The sequence below is a fragment of the Staurois parvus genome, unplaced genomic scaffold, assembly GCF_062004578.1.
Source record: "Staurois parvus isolate SC_StPar_1 unplaced genomic scaffold, SC_StPar_1.0 ptg000715l, whole genome shotgun sequence".
Classification (NCBI taxonomy): domain Eukaryota; kingdom Metazoa; phylum Chordata; class Amphibia; order Anura; family Ranidae; genus Staurois; species Staurois parvus.
In genome coordinates, this window is record NW_028318511.1 from 12,266,228 (window position 1) to 12,286,794 (window position 20,567).

At 39.6% G+C, this 20,567-nt stretch overlaps 1 protein-coding gene across 1 annotated transcript; it reads right to left on the reverse strand.

Annotated features, from left to right (window-relative positions):
* Positions 1-293: 293 nt before the first annotated feature.
* ARL2 (ARF like GTPase 2) lies at positions 294-18,449 on the reverse strand. Its single transcript, XM_089653616.1, has 5 exons — positions 18,295-18,449; positions 11,253-11,363; positions 8,728-8,890; positions 4,990-5,070; positions 294-523 (listed from the first exon to the last, which is right to left on the reverse strand). Exons 1-5 carry the CDS (start codon positions 18,357-18,359, stop codon positions 389-391), a joined length of 555 nt encoding a protein of 184 aa, XP_089509742.1. The 5' UTR covers positions 18,360-18,449; the 3' UTR covers positions 294-388.
* Positions 18,450-20,567: the final 2,118 nt, after the last annotated feature.

The window sequence follows — 20,567 nt, forward strand, 5'->3', positions numbered from 1 at the left end:
CACAGCTATGTAGTATCAACTTTGAACTGGCTTGGTGTATGATGACCTGCACAGATTTTTGCCAATGTTTTGGTGGGTGGCTCTAAGAAAAGCCCAGATAAATCCTCCAGTGACATTTTCTTATTTGGTTCTTGTACTGTGCTATAATCATCATTAATGATGTGTTTAAGAAGTTATTATAGAATGGTATATCCGACTCCTAGAGCTTCTGTGTTAGTGAAGTATTTGCACCACTTTTGACTCCCTTCTTGTTACAAAACCTGCTTAACACTTAGTAATGCCTGACTGCCATAGCTGTGTTATGATTTTAATCAGCTGAATAAATATTAAATAAATAAGGCTTATGCTCTCTTTAACCACTTGCTTTGTTTCTTCTACCAGGTTTCCTTCAGTCAGCTGTAAAGATTCGGCTGGAGATGTCATCCAATAGCCAGTCTATCCCTATCAGGAGGTTGTCTCCCGTCACTGCACTACATCCTTGTATACACCAGTGGTGGGTCTTAATGTTTTCCAGCTCCAATGCCTGCAGAAAAAAAAAAAACAGACAGCAATGTACAGTGTTACCCCCATCTCTTACTTGATGGTTTCATGCAATAATTAAAGTATAACAAATGATCTTTAACCACTTTCCCGCCGCCCTGTAGTAGAAGTACTGCTACAAGGTGGCAGAGCTGTGGGAAATCACATATACACATACATACACGTGATTTGCATTTACGGGTAGGATGCACGCACGCTGCCCTGCCCGCACTGCTATTTGCAGCTAGGGATGTCAGTCACTGGGTCCCAGCTGGCACTCGGTGATCGTCGGGTAAAGCGAAAGGGGAGAGAGACCTGTATGTAAACAACACAGGTCTCTACTGTCAGCATAGACATGCTGTTTTGTATCTCCCTAGTAAAACACAGCAAGCGCACGCAGTTAACCCTTTGATCACCCCAGATGTTAACCCCTTCCTGCCAAGTGTCTACAGTACAGTGTCAGTGCTTTTTATTAGCACTGATCACTGTATTAGTGTCACTGGGGATGTCAGTGGCAGTTAGCCAGTTGCCACCCAGTGTCAGACAGCCCATGGCAGTCCCGCTATAAGTCACCGCAGAAATAAAAATTCCAGTATATACACCACCATTTGTAGACGCTCTAACTTTCATTATAAACCAATTAATTTACATGTATTGGGATATTTTTAGTAAAGACATGTAGCAGTATACATTTTGGCCTAAATTTATGAAGAAATTTGATAACATTTTTTTTGGATATGTTTTATAGCAAAAAGTCAAAAATATTGTTTTTTTTTTCAAAATTGTAGTTTTTTGTTTATAGCGCAAAAAAACAAAAAACAAAAAAAACGCAGAGGTGATCAAATACCACCAAAAGAAAGCTACATTTGTGGGAGAAAAAAAATTACATAAATTTCATTTATGTACAGCTTTGCATGTCCACGCAATAGTAAGTTAAAGTAACGCAGCGCCGTATAGCTCAAAGGCCAGGTCAGGAAGGGGGATAAATCCTCTGGAGGGAAAGTGGTTAATATTTGTGAAAGATATAAAATGGAAGGTGAAATATGACTGGTTGTTTTGGGTTCCTGCAGTTTGCATTGATTATTACTTAAGATTAGAGATGAGCGAATCGAACCAGGCGAAGTGGAATTCGTTTCGAATTTCAGGAAAAATTTGATTCGCGGCGAATCCGAATATTAGCATACTTCGGGTGCGCGAATCGGATTTTTCCCGATCAGCCGGCAAAAGTGTCCCTGCAGAGAGCTCCGCTATTTCTGACAGTTCTCTGACAGTTCCTTCACATGTACAGCGGTTGAAACATTGTATCTATTTGTTTCCATTTAGGATACAGATGTTTTTACTCGGAAATAGATACAATGTTTCAACCGCTGTAAATGTGAAGGAACTGTCAGAGAACTGTCAGAAATAGCGGAGCTCTCTGCAGATACACTTTTTGCTGTACTGGAATACTTCTTCTTTTCATTCTTCTTTTCATTCTTCTTTTCTTCTTCATGAAAAGAAGAATGAGAAGAAGAATGAGAAGAAGAATGAGAAGAAGAATGAGAAGAAGAATGAGAAGAAGAATGAGAAGAAGAATGAGAAGAAGAATGAGAAGAAGAATGAGAAGAAGAATGAGAAGAAGAATGAGAAGAATGAAAAGAAGAGGAAGAAGAAGAATGAAAAGAAGAGGAAGAAGAAGAATGAAAAGAAGAATGAGAAGAAGAAGAAGAATGAAAAGAAGAATGAAAAGAAGAATGAAAAGAAGAATGAGAAGAAGAATGAGAAGAAGAATGAGAATGAAAAGAATGAAAAGAAGAAGAATCTTTTCATTCTTCTTTTCATTCTTCTTCTTCTTTTCATTCTTCTTTTCATTCTTCTTCTTTTCATTCTTCTCATTCTTCTTCATGAAAAGAAGAAGAATGAAAAGAAGAAGAAGAATGAAAAGAAGAAGAAAAATCTTTTCATTCTTCTCATTCTTCTTTTCATTCTTCTTCTTTTCATTCTTCTTCAAGAATGAAAAGAAGAATGAGAAGAATGAAAAGAAGAAGAATGAAAAGAAGAATGAAAAGAAGAAGAATGAAAAGAAGAATGAAAAGAAGAAGAATGAAAAGAAGAATGAAAAGAAGAAGAATGAGAAGAATGAAAAGAAGAAGAATGAGAAGAATGAAAAGAAGAAGAATGAGAAGAAGAATGAAAAGAAGAAGAATGAAAAGAAGAAGAAGGAAAAGAAGAAGAATGAAAAGAAGAAGGAAAAGAATGAAAAGAAGAAGGAAAAGAATGAAAAGAAGAAGAAGAAGAAGAAGAATGAAAAGAAGAAGAAGAAGAAGAAGAATGAAAAGAAGAAGAAGAAGAAGAATGAAAAGAAGAATGAAAAGAAGAAGAAGAAGAATGAAAAGAAGAAGAAGAAGAAGAAGAAGAAGAAGAAGAAGAAGAAGAAGGAAAAGAAGAATGAAAAGAAGAAGAAGAAGGAAAAGAATGAAAAGAAGAAGAAGAAGAATGAAAAGAAGAAGAAGAAGAAGAATGAAAAGAAGAAGAAGAAGAAGAAGAATGAAAAGAAGAAGAAGAAGAAGAAGAATGAAAAGAAGAATGAAAAGAAGAAGAAGAAGAATGAAAAGAAGAAGAAGAAGAATGAAAAGAAGAAGAAGAAGAAGAAGAAGAAGAAGAAGAAGAAGAAGGAAAAGAAGAAGGAAAAGAAGAAGAAGAATGAAAAGAAGAAGAAGAAGGAGAAGAATGAAAAGAAGAAGAAGAAGAAGGAAAAGAAGAAGAAGAAGAAGAAGAAGAAGGAAAAGAAGAAGAAGAAGAAGAAGAAGAAGGAAAAGAAGAAGAAGAAGAATGAAAAGAAGAAGAAGAAGAAGAAGAATGAAAAGAAGAAGAAGAAGAATGAAAAGAAGAAGAATGAAAAGAAGAAGAAGAATGAAAAGAAGAAGAAGAATGAAAAGAAGAAGAAGAATGAAAAGAAGAAGAAGAATGAAAAGAAGAAGAAGAATGAAAAGAAGAAGAATCTTTTCATTCTTCTTCTTTTCATTCTTCTTCTTCTTTTCATTCTTCTTCTTCTTTTCATTCTTCTTCTTCTTTTCATTCTTCTTCTTCTTTTCATTCTTCTTCTTCTTTTCATTCTTCTTCTTCTTTTCATTCTTCTTCTTCTTCTTTTCATTCTTCTTTTCATTCTTCTTTTCTTCTTCATGAAAAGAAGAATGAAAAGAATGAAAAGAAGAATAAGAATGAAAAGAAGAAGAATCTTTTCATTCTTCTCTTCATTCTTCTTCTCTTCATTCTTCTTCTTCTCTTCATTCTTCTTCTTCTCTTCATTCTTCTTCTTCTCTTCATTCTTCTTCTTCTCTTCATTCTTCTTCTTCTCTTCATTCTTCTTCATGAAAAGAAGAATGAAAAGAAGAATGAAAAGAAGAATGAAAAGAAGAATGAAAAGAAGAATGAAAAGAAGAATCATCTTTTGAAGAAGAAGGAGGAGGAGGAGGAGGGAGGAGGGAGGAGGAGGAGGAGGAAAATAAGAATTCCAAGCCGGCAAAAAGTGTATCTGCAGAGCTCCGCTAAGTGTATCTGCAGAGCTCCGCTATTTCTGACAGTTCTCTGACATTCACTCCATACAGCGGATGAAACATTGTATCTATTTGTTTCCATTTATGGAAACAAATAGATACAATGTTTCAACCGCTGTATGGAGTGAATGTCAGAGAACTGTCAGAAATAGCGGAGCTCTGCAGATACACTTAGCGGAGCTCTGCAGATACACTTTTTGCCGGCTTGGAATTCTTCTTATTTTCATCCTTCTTCTTCATCCTCAGAAGAAGAGGATGAGGATGAAGAAGAAGAAGTAGAAGAAGAAGAAGTAGGATGAAAATAAGAAGAATTCCAAGCCGGTAAAAAGTGTATCTGCAGAGCTCCGCTAAGAAATAGCGGAGCTCTGCAGATACACTTTTTGCCGGCTTGGAATTCTCCTTCTCATCCTTCTCCTTCTCCTCATCCTTCTCCTTCTCCTCATCCTTCTCCTTCTCCTCATCCTTCTCCTTCTTCTCATCCTTCTCCTTCTTCTCATCCTTCTCCTTCTTCTCATCCTTCTCCTTCTTCTCATCCTTCTCCTTCTTCTCATCCTTCTCCTTCTTCTCATCCTTCTCCTTCTCATCCTTCTCCTTCTCATCCTTCTCCTTCTCATCCTTCTCCTTCTCATCCTTCTCCTTCTCATCCTTCTCCTTCTCATCCTTCTCCTTCTCATCCTTCTCCTTCTTCCTCATCTCCAAGGGCATTTAAATTAAAGGTACAGTGTTCTGCACTAATATAAAGGCTCTCTGAAGCCTAGAAACCCTTTTTATAAGTTAAATTCGTAGCGAATAAATTCGCATCGAATCGAATTTCTTCCTCAAATTCGGCGAATCAGCCGAATCGAATTTTTGAATAATTCGCTCATCTCTACTTAAGATCATGTACTTTTTACAGTAATGATTTGAGCATTTTCATACAAAAAACACAACTTACCTCTCGGATGGCATCTTTTGATAATGCACCGGGCAAATCTTGTTTATTGGCGAAAACCAGCAATGTTGCTCCTGCTAACCTCTGAAGAGGGGGAAATACAGAAAAAGGAAAAAAAATAGAATGACTTACAGTAGGCAAAAATGTGATGTACATAATTGCGGTAGGTTAGAAACTTTTTGCAACAAATAATTTCCTTTTCTATGGATAAAGGAAAATGAAGACTTTATCATGCATGTTCCATGTCAGTTTCCAGGCTATACTGGAAAGAACACTGCAGCAGGTCCCTGTGGCACAACAGTCGCTCAGGGTCTGCCAGATGTTTCACATTCCATTATTCCCAGTACTAAAAGAATCTGGAAAACCTTTAGAATCTTATCAGCCGTATCAGAGTAATATCCAGATTAAGCGCCAAATCCTTAAAGCCCAATTGGGCCATCAGTTTAAAGGATAAGGTCACCTTTAGTGACATGTTACATTCATATTTAGGGTGTAACATGTCAGATGCAGCTGTCCCCACACCTCCCCGATCCCCCCCGTTTTGACAGCGAGCAGAGAAGGGGGGAGGGGGGGGGGGGGGGATTGGAGGCTGGGATTTTCTCCCCCTGGGCTGGGGCCCCATCTGCCTAGCCCCATAAATCATTCTATGAGTTCTGACAGCCTTTGCAGCTGTCGGCTTGGAAGTTTTCAATGAACTTCCAGGGCATTGTTGACTACTCTAGATAGTTCATAGTTTCTTCCTGTCTGTGTGTAATGAAGTATGAGCAGACAGATTACACAGACAGTCTGCAAGAGCCCTGTATAGCACCCATGATCTGCTGATCGTGGGTGCAATGGTTTGCAGGCTCAGAGTAAAAAAAATAATAAATGCACATTTTTGTTTACCTGCAAAATTATGTGAATTTGTTATTTTCTTTTACAAATGTGAACTCATCCTTTAAGCCAGTTAAACACATTCTAAGTGCATCAAAACAAAGAAGTGTTCAATAAGTTTGTTTTCAAAAGCAGTCAATGTGTAAGTAGAAAAGAGTGTCCCCTTGCAGAGGTTCTACATACCCCCTTTGAATCAGACCTATAGCTCTGACACTGGTTGGAAAGCTCAGGGTCTGTCTCAGCAAGGGGCATGTTAGACCTCTGCAGAGACCAATACTTTCCCACATAGAGCAAGGGTCACAAACTGCAGTATGCTGGCAGGAGACAGGGTTTTCTACTTAGGCTATGGCTGCCTTCTAAAGAAAACTAAGACTTTGCACACCTTTTGTTTTGATGCACCTGGAATGTATTTAGCGAATTTAAAGTGGAATTAAAGTCTGTAATACTTCTTCTCCACAATCCCCCGCCAGCAATATATTACCAGCTTCCTCCAGGTGCTGGTCTTCGGCTGTCTTGACTGGCCAATGCAATGTGATGCAACTCCAGCGAATGCGCATGAGCTCAGTCATCCCGACAGACACCATGCCAGAAATGTAAAGGGAGTTGTACATGCGTAGCTCAGAGTACATTTTACAGAACATTGCAAGCAAGCAGGCATGCTTATTTTATTCTAGAATAGACATAGCTTGCTTTTTTTTGCAATAAATAACCTATTTATAATTTTTTAATGTTGACTTTAGTTCTGCCTTAAATTGACAGTTTAGTTGAGCTTTAGAGACATCAGTTTCTCACGTGTTCTGCAAGGGCACAACAAAAATAATTGTTCTCTATATGCCCTGTTCACACCACAACATTATTATTATACAGGATTTATATAGCGCCAACAGTTTGCTCAGCACTTTACATTATTAGTAACATTAGTATCACATGCAGATTTTTTCTGTGCAGAAATCTGCAACGTGTATAAAACTCACTGAAACGTGCATGAAAACAGATGTACTGATATCACTGCAAGTGAAATCTGCATGTCAGTTTCCATTCATTTTTCTGCACATATGGTGTGAACAAGCCCTTAAATATTAAAGAATAAGTCCACTTTTGAGAACGTTACATCTATACAGGCAAGCAGATATACTGACAGGTCTGCAGGAAACCAGCATGGCACCAGCGATCTGCTAATGGCTGGTGCAATGCTTTACAGGCTCCTGCAACCAAAAATAATAAATGCAAATATACTGCTACAGAGCAGCAGGGGTGTGCAAAATCACGTATATATACACACACGAGCATTACTCGTCACCATTACTAGCAAAAATAACAAAAAAATCCCAGTATATATACACCGGCATTTGTAAACGCTATAACTTTCATGTAAATCAATTAATTTACATGTATTGGGGATTTTTTTTTTTTTTAGCAAAGACATGTCGCAGAATACATTTTGGCCTAAATTTATGATGAAATTTGATTTAATTTTTTTTACTGGACATGTTTAATAGGAAAAAGTTCTCTCTCTCTTTTTTTTTTTTTTTAATAGCACAAAAAATTTAAAATGCACAGGCAATCAAATACCATCAAAAGAAAGCGCTATTCATAGGAAAAAAAAAAGGATGTAAATTTCATTTGGGTGCAGCATTGCAATTGTCAGTTAAAGTAACGCAGAGCCGTAACGCAAAAAAATCGCCTGGTCAGGAAGGGTAGGAAATCCTCTGGAGGGCAAGTGGTTAAACCAAAAACGTATTATTGGAGTTTAACATTCCCATTTTTATTTTTATTTTTTATTTTACCTGCAATTTCACTTGTTAATCCAGCCAGAAGTCTGTTTTCCAACAGACCAAGCTGTCCAGCAAAAGTGGCAGTTAAAAGGTTGAGACAATTTAACACTGAGAAAGGTGATTAGAATGGTCAACTTTAATTAATTTATTTAGAATCTTTATTCACAGAGGACAAAAAAAAAAAAAACTGGATGTAACTGCTTAAAGAAATATGTTAGATGGAGATTGGCTTTAATTTGTCTGTCAATTCCTTCTAAATTTGTTGGTCCATCAAACACTACCCTCTCCTAACACTGACAATGCTGCTGTCCAAAAGGTCTCTCTGTTGCTCCTCCATACAGACTGGAGACACCCTAACACAGAAAATGTGTTACTGGCTAGAGCACCAGGTGAAAGTCAAGGGAAACAAAAAATCATAAACATTTCAGAATTGCAAAGCTGCAATATGTTACATTTTTGAGTTTAACATCACTTTAAATAAATTTTCACTTTTAATATAGTCCATCAAATTGTGGATTTTCACTTTTAAGGTTTTTTCAAACAGAGGTTACTGAACTCCACAAGATAGTATATCAATAATTAAGGCTGGATTCACACTTTGCTGTTTAGTCTGATACTTCCTCCACTGGAATTATAGGAAACACATCAAGGCCCGTCAACATGCGTTATGAGTGCTGACATGCATTATGTGACTCAATGTGCAATGTAAAGTGCAGTACAATGCACACCAACATGCATTTAAAACACATTTCCACTTGGATGGAAAGTGCATTCAAGTATCCAAAACTGAGATGTCCACATTTTGAAATTTGCTATAACAAACATGAAAATGTAAGGAACAACGTTATCTTTCCTAATCATTATCATGTGTAAGATACCTAAGGTCATCCTAAGTATAAGAATTAAATCATATTTCTGTTAGCAACACATCTAAAATGTATCTGCCAAAATATTACATTCAGTCACAGCTGAAGTTGCTTGATCTATAAATTCCCACTGTGTTGTTGGAACAGTTCCTTCTATTCTATGTTGCTCTACTGAAAGACAATAATGGAGTGTATATCACCAGACAAGACTGTCATTATGCACCCACCTCTTCCAGTAAAAGCCCAGCTAGTTCTTGTGCACAATCCTGCAATCGTGCACGGTCTGCACTGTCAACCACCCAGATCAAACCATCCGTACTCTCAAAGTAATTCCTCCAATAGGATCGCAAAGATTTCTGTCCTCCAACATCCCACATGTTCAGCTTGAATCTACAGAAAAAAAAAGTACAAAAGTTAAACATAAATAATAACCACATGGTCAGAGGACTTCGCAAAAATTGAATGCCATGACAAAGCAAGACACAGTCCATAAAAGATGGTAAACAAACACACACACAGTTGTATATAATCAAGCACCTAGGCATGCAGACTGCTTCAACAACCATTTGTGAAAGAAAGGGTCGCTCTCAGAAGCTCAGTGAATTCAAGCATGGTACCGTGATAGGTTGCCACCTGTGCAGTACATATATCTGTGAAATTTCCTTGCTACTAAACAATCCACGGTCAATTGTTAGTGGTATTATAACAAAGTGGAAGCAACTGGGAACAGCAACTCAGTCACAAAGTGGTAGGCCACGTAAAATGACAGAGCAGGGTCATTGCATGCTGAAGCGCAGAGTTACATAGTTAGTCTGGCTGAAAAAAGACAAAAGTCCATCCAGTTCAACCATCGAAAAGAAAAAAAAAAAGTTATAATCCTATACCCAGAAAAAAACGTTCCCCCTTCTGGGTGTGCATTCACCAAATTTCCATGCCTCCCACTCTCGTGGTCGGCATATGTTGCTTTGAAAAACTCCAAATTACATAGTTAGTCTGGCTGAAAAAAGACGATAGTCCATCCAGTTTAACCATAAAAAAAAAGTTATAATCCTATACCCACAGTTGATCCAGAGGAAGGTAAAAAAAAAACCAGCAAAGCATGATCCAATTTGCTCCTGCTGGGAAAAAAATTCCTTCCTGATCCCCGAGAGGCAATCGGGTATTCCCTGGATCAACTTTACCTATAAATGTTAGTATCCAGTTATATTATGTGTATCTAAGAAAGAATCCAGGCCTTTTTTAAAGCAATCCACTGAGCTGACCAGAACCAACTCTTGATGGAGTCTATTCCACATTTTAACAGCTCTCACTGTGAAGAAACCAGTGCACAGAAGTTGCCAACTGTCTAGAGAGTCAATAAAGACCTCCAAACTTCATGTGGCCTTCAGATTAGCACAACAATAGTGCAAAGAGAGCTTCATGGAATGGGTTTCCATGGCCGGGCAGTTGCATCTAAGCCTTATATCACCAAGTGCACTGCAAAGCGTCGGATGCAATGGTGTAAAACACGCTGCCACTGGACTCTGAAGCAGTAGAGACGTGTTCTCTGGAGTGACAAATCACGCTTCTCTGTCTGGCAACCCGATGGACGTGTCTGGGTTTGGCAGTTGCCAGGTAAGAATGGCACTTGCCTGACTGTACTGTGCCAAGTGTAAAGTTTGGTGGAGGGGGGGGGGGGATTATGGTGTGGGGTTGTTTTTCAGGGGTTGGGTTTGGGCCCCTTAGTTCCAGTGAAGGGAACTCTTAAGGTGTCAGCATACCAAGACATTTTGGACAATTTCATGCTCCCAACTTTGTGGGAAGAGTTTGGGGATGGGCCCTTCCTGTTCCAACATGACTGCACACCAGTGCACAAAGCAAGGTCCATAAAGACATGGATGAGCAAGTCTGGGGTGGAGGAACTTGATTGGCCTGCATAGAGTCCTGACCTCAACCCGATAAAACACCTTTGGGATTAATTAGAGTGGAGAGTGCGAGCCAGGCCTTCTCATCCGACATCAGTGACCTTACAAATGCATTTCTGGAAGAATGGTCAAACCTTCTCGTAGACACACTCCTAAACCTTGTGGACAGCCTTCCCAGAGGAGTTGAAGCTGTTATAGCTGCAAAGGACACCATTAATGTTCGTGTGTGTGTAAGTAAAGGCAGGCATCCCAATACTTTTGGCAATCAAAAAAAAAAAAACAAATTATAATATATATATATATATATATATATACACACACATATACACACACACACACATATATACATATACATACACACACACACATACATACACACACATATTTATTTATTACAGGTACTTATATAGTGCTGTCAATTTACGCAGCGCTTTTATATATATTGTACATTCACATCAGTCCCTAACCTCAAGGGGTGTACAATCTAAGGTCCCTAACTCACATTCATGCATACACATACTAGGGCCAATTAGACAGGAGCCAATTAACCTACCAGCATGTCTTTGGAGTGTGGGAGGAAACCAGAGAACCCGGAGGAAACCCACGCAAGCACAGTGAGAACATGGCAGGTGGTGCCATGGCTGGGGGATATATATATACACACACATATATATTTATTAATTATTATCCAGTATTTATATACACAATTCTTAATATATAATATTACAATCTAAGCAAGTAAAATTATTTAAAATGAGGGGAAAAGGAGAAACTAGATGGTACCATTCACCGAGTACACAGCAGAACAAGACAGCAGAATATAAAAATAAAGAAAATAGTTATGTTACCCTCTGTGCTCCAGTGTTTTAATATTGAATCCTAATGTTGGAGAAATTGTATTTATATCTTCACCATTAAACTTCTTCAGAATTGTAGTCTTTCCAGCATTATCTAAACCTCTGCAGTGAGAACAGGTTAAGGAAACAAACAAAACATAAATTTGCTTGCTACATATACATGATAATCAAGGCTATAGTTTTTGTAACATTGTTGGATTTTTGTTTTCATAAAGAAAATGTAAAAGGTGTTGAAGTGTTCATTTAACCTCCCTGAAGGTATTCCCGAGTGTAGCTCGGGTTAGAGTTTCAGTACCAAAAGCGGTAACCCCGAACTACACTCGGGCTTACCATGCAGCGTTACATAGGGAGTCCCTGCAGCACTTACCTTGTCCTTCGCTCCCGCGATGTGTCCCCTGCGGCGTCCCCAGCCATCTCCTCCGGCCAATGCCGGCATCCGGCTTCCGTGTTCTGGTCCCTGTGACGTGGGGACGTACGGGCGCCGGAACCGGCGGCAAATTTGAAATTTTTTAAAAATTTAATTTTTTAAAAAAATGATTATTACATAGTACAACATTGCTGTTTCAAAACATTTCACATACATTTTGTCCCTATTGCTTTGTCCTGTGCCCTGCCTGCATTGTGACTGTTCTTTCTGCCTGGAAACTTAGAAAAGTCCATGACGTCCAAAAAGCGTCCCTTTAGGTCAAAAGCAGTTTTAGACCGGCTAGAGAACAGCGATAGTAAATCAGAACCACTTGCAGAATTGAGTGATGATTCGTGGGGAAATTCGTCATCAGACACTGAAAACGATTCTGCGACTTTGCTCAGCGATGTGCGAACTTGGCGCTATATTTCAAATTTCAGCGTTTTTGGTTTGATTATATTATTGAATTAAATTTATTATTATTTTTTATGATTATTTATTAAATTATAATTTATGATTTTGTGTTTCAAGTTTTATCATACCTGGGATGTTTACTAGACTCTTGTTCGGACAGATTTTTTTGTTTACAAACGATTTTATTGAAAAAAGGTAGACAGTAAAACAACACATTTTCAGATTATATGGATAGAAAAAAACAAGGCACTTATGAACAGTACAATTCAGAAAAGTCTATTGTAGTAAGAAAGAGAAGAAACAGAAAAAAAAGTAGATTGCAAGTACATGAGATACGTTAGTGATGAGATAGGTTGAATGAGACATCTGTCAACTGCATTTGTCAGTAACTCTTCACTGGAAACGGTGTTAATCATGCAATAAATGTCTATAATCCCTCCATGATTCCCATATTTTATCAAATAAGTGCATCTTATCCAGCAGAGTATAAGGAATGCGTTCCATGAGCATTACTGCATCAATTCTGTGTAAAATGGAGGCCAAAGGCACAGCATTGGACCTCCAATGTAAGGCAATAGACCATAAAGTGGCAATACACATAGTATGTATCAATCTCATAATGGCATCTGGGACCCCTGGGATGTGAGCCCCCAATAGACAGGTCTGTATAGAAAAGCGTACTGGGGTACCCGCCAGTGAGGTAGCCACCTCGGATATCCTGTACCAAATCAATGAAATGGAGTCCCAAAATAAATGCACCAAAGTGCCTGTAAGGCCACAGCCCCGAAAACATAGAGGGGACGTTTGTGGGAACAATCTATGTAGTCTCGATGGGGTATAATACCATCTAGTTAAAACTTTAAGGGCTGTCTAACGAACAGAAAGAGATCGAGAACCTTTACATATATTATCCACCATGGAATCCCAATCCTCATCCGAAAAAGTGCTGCCACTATCCTCCTCCCACCGTTGTCGGTATAAAGGAGGCGTATGAAAAAGACAAAGCAAAGATTGGTGATAAAAGTTAGAAATAAGGCCCCTTCCCCTAGGGCAGTCACGGCTGGTACGTTCAAAAAGAGAAACCGGAGAAGATGGTATAAGGCCAAAATGTGATTCAAAAAAGTGTCTAATCTGTCGGTAACAAAGGTATTCACGAAGGGGAACATCAAAAAGCGTGTGCAGCATTTGTTCGGACAGATTTCAGTGAGTTATTCCTAAATTACAGGCCTACAATAAAAAAAACAAAAAAAACATATTTCCATGCAAAAAAATGGTACCGCTTTCAGCACCAAAAATCTGAAATAATCATACCGCTAGGGAGGTTAATTACTGTCCAATACAAATGACATGGTGGGCACAGGAGATGGACCCTTCTGATAAGTGTTGGTTTCTGAAGAAACTTCAGTGATTTCACTTCAAAGAGGAGTGTTTAGCAGCATGAGCAGCAGGTATTTAAAGCCTCCTTTGAAGGTAATGCTTACAATCACAGTGGACCTTGTGACAGATGTGGCCCATTACAGTAGTAAGCAAGGTTTCATGAATGAAACCTTTGAACAGTATTAGAGATTGCTAATTACAACGATCATCACAGTAATAAGTAAAAGGAAAAAATCTTGATCACCGCCCCAGAGTAGTACAGTGTCACTATGGGGATGCTGTATTGCTCTGGTCACAGTGTGTAAAAGTAAAAAAAAAATTGTTTAAAAAAGGATTTTTTTTCCTCACTAAATACCTTGGGATGTCTACGTGCCATAAAGGGGTCATTTGGAGGGTTGTTGTACTGTCCTGGCATTTTAGGGCCTCAAGAAATGAGATCAGCACATTAGGAATGATCAATTTTCATATACATATACAGTGGGGATCGAAAGTTTGGGCACCCCAGTTAAAAATTTGTATTAATGTGCATAAAGAAGCCAAGGAACGATGGAAAAATATCCAAAAGGCATCAAATTACAGATTAGACATTCTTATAATATGTCAACAAAAGTTAGATTTTATTTCCATCATTTACACTTTCAAAATAACCGAAAACAAAAAAATGGCGTCTGCAAAAGTTTGGGCACCCTGCAGAGTTAATATCTTGTACTGCCCCCTTTGGCAAGTATCACAGCTTGTAAGCGCTTTTTGTAGCCAGCCAAGAGTCTTTCAATTCTTGTTTGAGGTATCTTTGCCCATTCTTCCTTACAAGTCTTCCAGTTCTTTGAGATTTCTGGGCTGTCTGTCACGCACTGCTCTTTTAAGGTCTATCCATAGATTTTCAATTATGTTGAGGTCAGGAGATTGTGAAGGCCATGGCAAAACCTTCAGTTTACGCCTCTTGATGTAATCCCCCATGGATTTCGAGGTGTGTTTAGGATCATTATCCATTTGTAGAAGCCATTCTTTCTTTAACTTCAGCTTTTTCACAGATGGCATCAAGTTACCATCCAAAATTTGCTGAAATTTTATTGAATCCATTTTTCCTTCTACTCGTGAGATGTTCCCTGTGCCACTGGCTGCAACACAACCCCAAAGCATGATTGATCCAACCCCATGCTTAACAGTTGGACAGAGGTTCTTTTCATTAAATTCTGTGCCCCTTCTTCTCCAATCGTACCTTTTCTCATTCCGGCCAAAAAGTTCAATTTTAACCTCATCGGTCCACAGAACTTGTTTCCAAAATGCATCAGGCTTGTCTATATGTTCATTTGCAAAGTTCAAACGATGATTTTTGTGGTGAGGATGTAGAAGAGGTTTTCTTCTGATGACTCTTCCATGAAGACCATATTTGTACAAGTATCTCTTTATAGTGGAATAGTGTACCACAACTCCAGTGTCTGCCAGATCTTTCTGGAGGGATCGTGCAGTCAAACGTGGGTTTTGAATTGTTTTTCTCACAATCCTGCGAGCTGTTCTGTCTGATATTTTTCTTGGTCTTCCAGATCTTGCTTTAACTTCCACTGTTCCTGATGACTGCCATTTCTTAATTACATTCCGCACAGAGGATATTGACATCTGAAAACGCTTTGCTATCTTCATATAGCCTTCTCCAGCTTTGTGAGCGTCAACTATTTTCAGTTTCAGTTTTCTAGACAACTGCTTAGAAGAACCCATGGTGCTGATTGTTGGGGCAAGGTCAGATGAGTCTGGGCATTTAAAACCTTTGAGATTGACATAACCTGGTCTTCCCAGATGATGATTGAGAACAATCCATGACTCTGGCAGGTCTCAGCTTTGCAAAGGGGGCAGTGCATGCTATATATTCTGCAGGGTGCCCAAACTTTTGCAGACGTAATTTTTTTGTTTTCTGTTATTTGAAAGTGTAAATGATGGAAATAAAATCTAACTTTTGTTGACATATTATAAGAATGTCTAATCTGTAATTTGATGCCTTTTGGAGATTTTTCCATCTTTCCTTGGCTTCTTTATGCACATTAATACAAATTTTTAGCTGGGGTGCCCAAACTTTCGATCCCCACTGTACATATATATCCCAGTTTGTAGACTCTATAACTTTCACACAGACTAAAAAATACACACTGACCATTTACCAAAGAACTGTACCAGAATATATTTTGACATAAAATATTAAGTTTTAACAGAAAAAAAAGGCGGGGAGGGGGGGTTAAATGTAATTTGGGTAGTGTTACATGACTAATTGTCATTCAAAGTGTGACAGCACTGAAATCTGAAAATTGGCCTGGACAGGAAGGGTGAAAGCGTCCAGTATTGAAGCGGTCAAGGACAAACATCTATTTATACCACTGAATAGGTGTATGTGAACTATACAGTCTCAATATTAAATGTTGATTTACTTAAAGACTAACTCCACCTTTCAGATCATTTTACACCTATATTTTAGGGAGAGCATATGTTTTAAGTTTTATTTTAAAAAATATCACTTTAAAAGTTGAACTCCAGGCAAACCGCTAGATACATAAATGGAACACATATATTTAATTTTTTTATAGGTACTTATATAGCGCCATCCATTTATGCAGTGCTTTACATATATATTGTATATTCACATCAGTCCCTATCCCTCAAGGAGCGTACAATCTAAGGTCCCTAACTCTCATTCATACACATACTAGGGCCAATTTAGACAGGAGCCAATTAACCTACTAGCATGTGTTTGGACTGTGGGAGGAAACCAGAGCACATGGAGGAAACCCTGGCAGACACAGGGAGAACATGCAAACTCTTTGCAGACATATTGGAGCTGATTCACCTGCAAATGTATTTATAGTTCTGTCCATGCAGTCCTGAAATGTATACAGCTTTGCAGCACAGCTCTATCTGGCAGGGAAGAAGACCTGATTTTTCTCTGCTGCATTTCTGTAATACTTTAAAGGTCTTAGATGGGGGGAGAGAACCAGTCCAGGGCATACATGAGGTGAAAGTGCACTTTATGGGCTCATTCACACAACATGCAGTCAGGTGTGTTTTTCAGCACAGGATTAATGCAGTATGAATGCAGAGGCAAGAAAAATGAATGAATTCCAATGAGCCTAGTTTACATCACTGCACTACTTTTGTGTGCATTAAGAAAAAAAAATAAAATACAGCATGTTGTATTTTTCCACACCACAAACATGCATAAATGCACACAAACACACTGCAAACACCTATGAACGAACACAAATGCACCACAAATGTGTATGAACACGTGTAAATGCAACTTAGTGAAAAAAATATAATTCCAGAAAATGTGTGCAGCTGAAGAAACGCACTGCGAATGCGATGTAAACAAGCCCTACGGGAACTCACTCATTTTTAACTGATTTCCCACTGCCCCAAAAGCAAAAATACTGCTACAGGGCAGCAGGGCTGCGCAAAATCACATATATATATATATATATATACACACACGTGATTTTGAATTCCGGGTAGGGAGTGCGTGTGCCCTACCTGGGCCGCCATTGGGGCCTCAGCTGTCAATCAACCGGGTCCTGGCCGGAGATTCCACATCAGCAGCCGGTGATCGCCGAGTATCACTGATGGGGGAGAGGTCTGTAAGTAAACAATACAGTTAACCGTTTTTGTGTGTTGCGGTGTTTGCGCACAGTTACATGTGTTTTCGTGTGTTGCGGTGTTTGTGCACAGTTACATGTGTTTTCGTGTGTTGCGGTGTTTGCGCACAGTTACATGTGTTGCGGTGTTTGCGCAGTTACATGTGTTTTTGTGTGTTGCGGGTGTTTGCGCAGTTACATGTGTTGCGGGTGTTTGCGCAGTTACATGTGTTGCGGGTGTTTGCGCACAGTTACTTGTGTTTTTGTGTGTTGCGGGTGTTTGCGCAGTTACATGTGTTTTTGTGTGTTGCGGTGTTTGCGCAGAGTTACATGTGTTTTTGTGTGTTGAGGGTGTTTGCGCAGTTACATGTGTTGCAGTGTTTGCGCAGTTACATGTGTTTTTGTGTGTTGCGGTGTTTGCACACAGTTACATGTGTTTGCGCACCGTTACGTGTTTTTGTGTGTTGCGGGTGTTTGCGCAGTTACATGTGTTGCGGGTGTTTGCGCAGTTACATGTGTTGCGGGTGTTTGCGCACAGTTACTTGTGTTTTTGTGTGTTGCGGGTGTTTGCGCAGTTACATGTGTTTTTGTGTGTTGCGGTGTTTGCGCAGAGTTACATGTGTTTTTGTGTGTTGAGGGTGTTTGCGCAGTTACATGTGTTGCAGTGTTTGCGCAGTTACATGTGTTTTTGTGTGTTGCGGTGTTTGCACACAGTTACATGTGTTTGCGCACCGTTACGTGTTTTTGTGTGTTGCGGGTGTTTGCACACAATTACATGTGTTGCGGTGTTTGCGCACAGTTGCACGTGTTTTTGTGTGTTGCGGTGTTTGCGCACAGTTACATGTGTTGCGGTGCTTGCGCACAGTTACAGGTGTTGCGATATGATGTAATCATGTTGCAGAAAGTCACACAGCTATGCAGTGCAGAGAAATACCAGGTACCTGTGACTGCACATAGAGGGACTGGGTGCTGAATGAGCACGAATCCCCTCCCCCTCCCCTCAGTACAGGCACTGGACTAGTAGACAAGGCTTGCCCTGACCCTCCCTCCCGCCTTTTTGCTGTCCTCTAGGCACGGCTGGACGTGAACTCCATTAGCAGCTGCAGTGGGCTGGGTGCTTCTGTATGAATGGCCTGTAACACCAGAGAAGACATCGCCACCACATACAGAAGAACATTACCAGCCAGCAGACCGATCCCATCCCCCTCCACACACAGGATACAGCATGAGGAGGCGGACCTCCCGCTCCTTCTGCTTCAGCTTCTTCAGGATGGTTAGCAGCACCATGTTCTCCGAGGATATCACCGCTTCCTAATTACCTCCGTCTGCAGAGATATCAGACCAATGACAGACGGCTCTAATACCACACCCACCCACTGCACTTCCTGCTTCCTTTACAGAACCGCCAATAGAAAGCCGTCCCAGCGTGTCGCCTTGGAGACGGAAACATTTGATTCTCAAAGCTTTATTTACGGAAATTAAGGTTTTCTCAGGGGTTTTTTTTCAGTGAGGCGGATCCCATGTCATTTTCTTTTCAGTTTATGAGTTTTGGTGATGATATTATAGTAATGTGTATACAGAGGGGAGTCTATCAAAACAGGAGCTGCTATGCGTGCCAACCAATCAGCTTTTCCCCACAGCTTGTTCAGTTGCTCTTTGAAAATAAAAGATAAAAGCTGATTGGTTGCTATACAGAGCTGCCCCAGATAGTGCCTGCTTCAGTTTTAATATATTTCCCTCTCATAATGTAGGGTGTCCCTAAGGCTCTGTTCACATGTGTGCAACTTTAAAATCGTGCGACTTTACAGTGCGACTTTGACCAAGGATGATTGTTTGTGCTGTACAAAGTCTCACACTAAGTAACATGTATAACATTCAGGTGTGACTTCCATGCGACTTTGGAAGGTTTACATTGAAGTCTTGGGCCCTCAAGTCACATGAAAGTCAGACCAAAGTACTGCAGGAACTACTTTCAAGTCACTGCGACTTAAAGTCGCACAGATATAAATGGTACTCATTGGGAAACATGGGGTGACTTGCACCCCAAAGTCACATGACAAGTCGCACCAGTGTGAATGGGCTCTAAAGTCTGGATCACTAACTATATGTTTTTTTCTCAATATGCGTTTTGCCTGTGTGTCCAGAGTGTATGTAAAACATAAATAGTACATGGTTTTTTATATATATGTTTGTTCACGGTTGTCACCAGAATAGAGAAGTCTTCTAATAGAGACGCCTGTTCCAGCAACACCTGAGTGATGGGGGATTTACCTTCATCTTGGAGAGTTTTTCTCATTTGTTTTTTGGCACAGGAACTGCAGGAAAATCTCTCCAACAGGAACCTTACACAACAAAGAAATCACTCAGACACAACATTAAACAAATACATTTTTTTTCTTTAGATATACATACTGTACATCAAGCAACAGATGACGTATGCAATGAGGGCTGATTGGTAGTATGTGTCAGGGAGCCAAGCAAATCTGCCAGGGGAAGAATGTTACAACACAACTGGTTTCTTCCAACTAGTACTCTGCGAAAAGTGATCCATGGTGGATTGCTTTTAATGGTGTTTAAGAGGCAGTGTGAAAGTGATATGCCACCACCCCACTGCCTGGTTTACTCCTGTACATGCCACAACATTGTGCTGCAACCATATGCATCACACCGTAATATAAATTGTAGAACAAAGAATGACTTATGACATGTGCAGTAAGTAGCCACAAAAAATCCCCACGAAGGGTGTCAAAGTGTTGTCAGGCATATTGTAACTGGGCTTTTTTGTGATATAGGTGCAGTAAAGGATTCTTTCTGGCAACTCGACCAAGCAGCTACTTTTTGTTCAAGTATCGTCATATTGTGCTCCTTGAAACAACCACACCATCTTTTTCCAGAGCAGCCACATTACTCCTGAGGTCACCTGTAGGTCTTTCCTTTGTATGCTGAACAATTCATCTGGCAGCTGTGGCTGCGATCTTTCTTGGTCTACCTGACCTTGGCTTGGTGTCAGGTGATCCCTGAATTTTGCACTTCTTAATAAGTGATCGAACAGCACTGACTGACATATTCAAGGCTTTGGCTTTTTATATCCTTTTCCATCTTTATAAAGTTCAATTACCTTGTTGCGCAGGTCTTTTTACAGTTCATTTCTGCTCCCCATGGCTCAATAGCTAGACTGCTCAGTGCAACCACGTGAGAGCTAACAAAGTTATTGACTATCTATACACAGACACTAATTGCAATTAAAAAATCCACTGATTAAAGACTGATTCTAGACCCTTACGTATTGCTTTTTGAGTGCTGAATGGGGCAGAACTTGGTCACAATGGTAAACTATTTGTATTTTTCACTTCCTTCTACGCGAGGAGGGAAATGCTCCTTAAACAGAAATCCTCTATGCCTCCAGCAGCTGAATCTTGGTGTACATCTATTAACCACTTGCCCTACAGAGGATATACCCCCCTTCCTGATCAGGCCATTTTTTGCATTACGGCG

What these genes read in the sequence shown, in the direction of transcription:
- ARL2 (XM_089653616.1), bottom strand. Translation starts at nt 18,359, where the DNA reads ATGGTGCTGCTAACCATCCTGAAGAAGCTGAAGCAGAAGGAGCGGGAG. An exon ending in GAGGTCCGCCTCCTCATGCT is followed by an intron (nt 11,364 to 18,294) that starts GTATCCTGTGTG and finishes TTCTCACTGCAG; the next exon opens with AGGTTTAGATAATGCTGGAA. An exon ending in CTGGGCTTTTACTGGAAGAG is followed by an intron (nt 5,071 to 8,727) that starts GTGGGTGCATAA and finishes CCCCCTCTTCAG; the next exon opens with AGGTTAGCAGGAGCAACATT.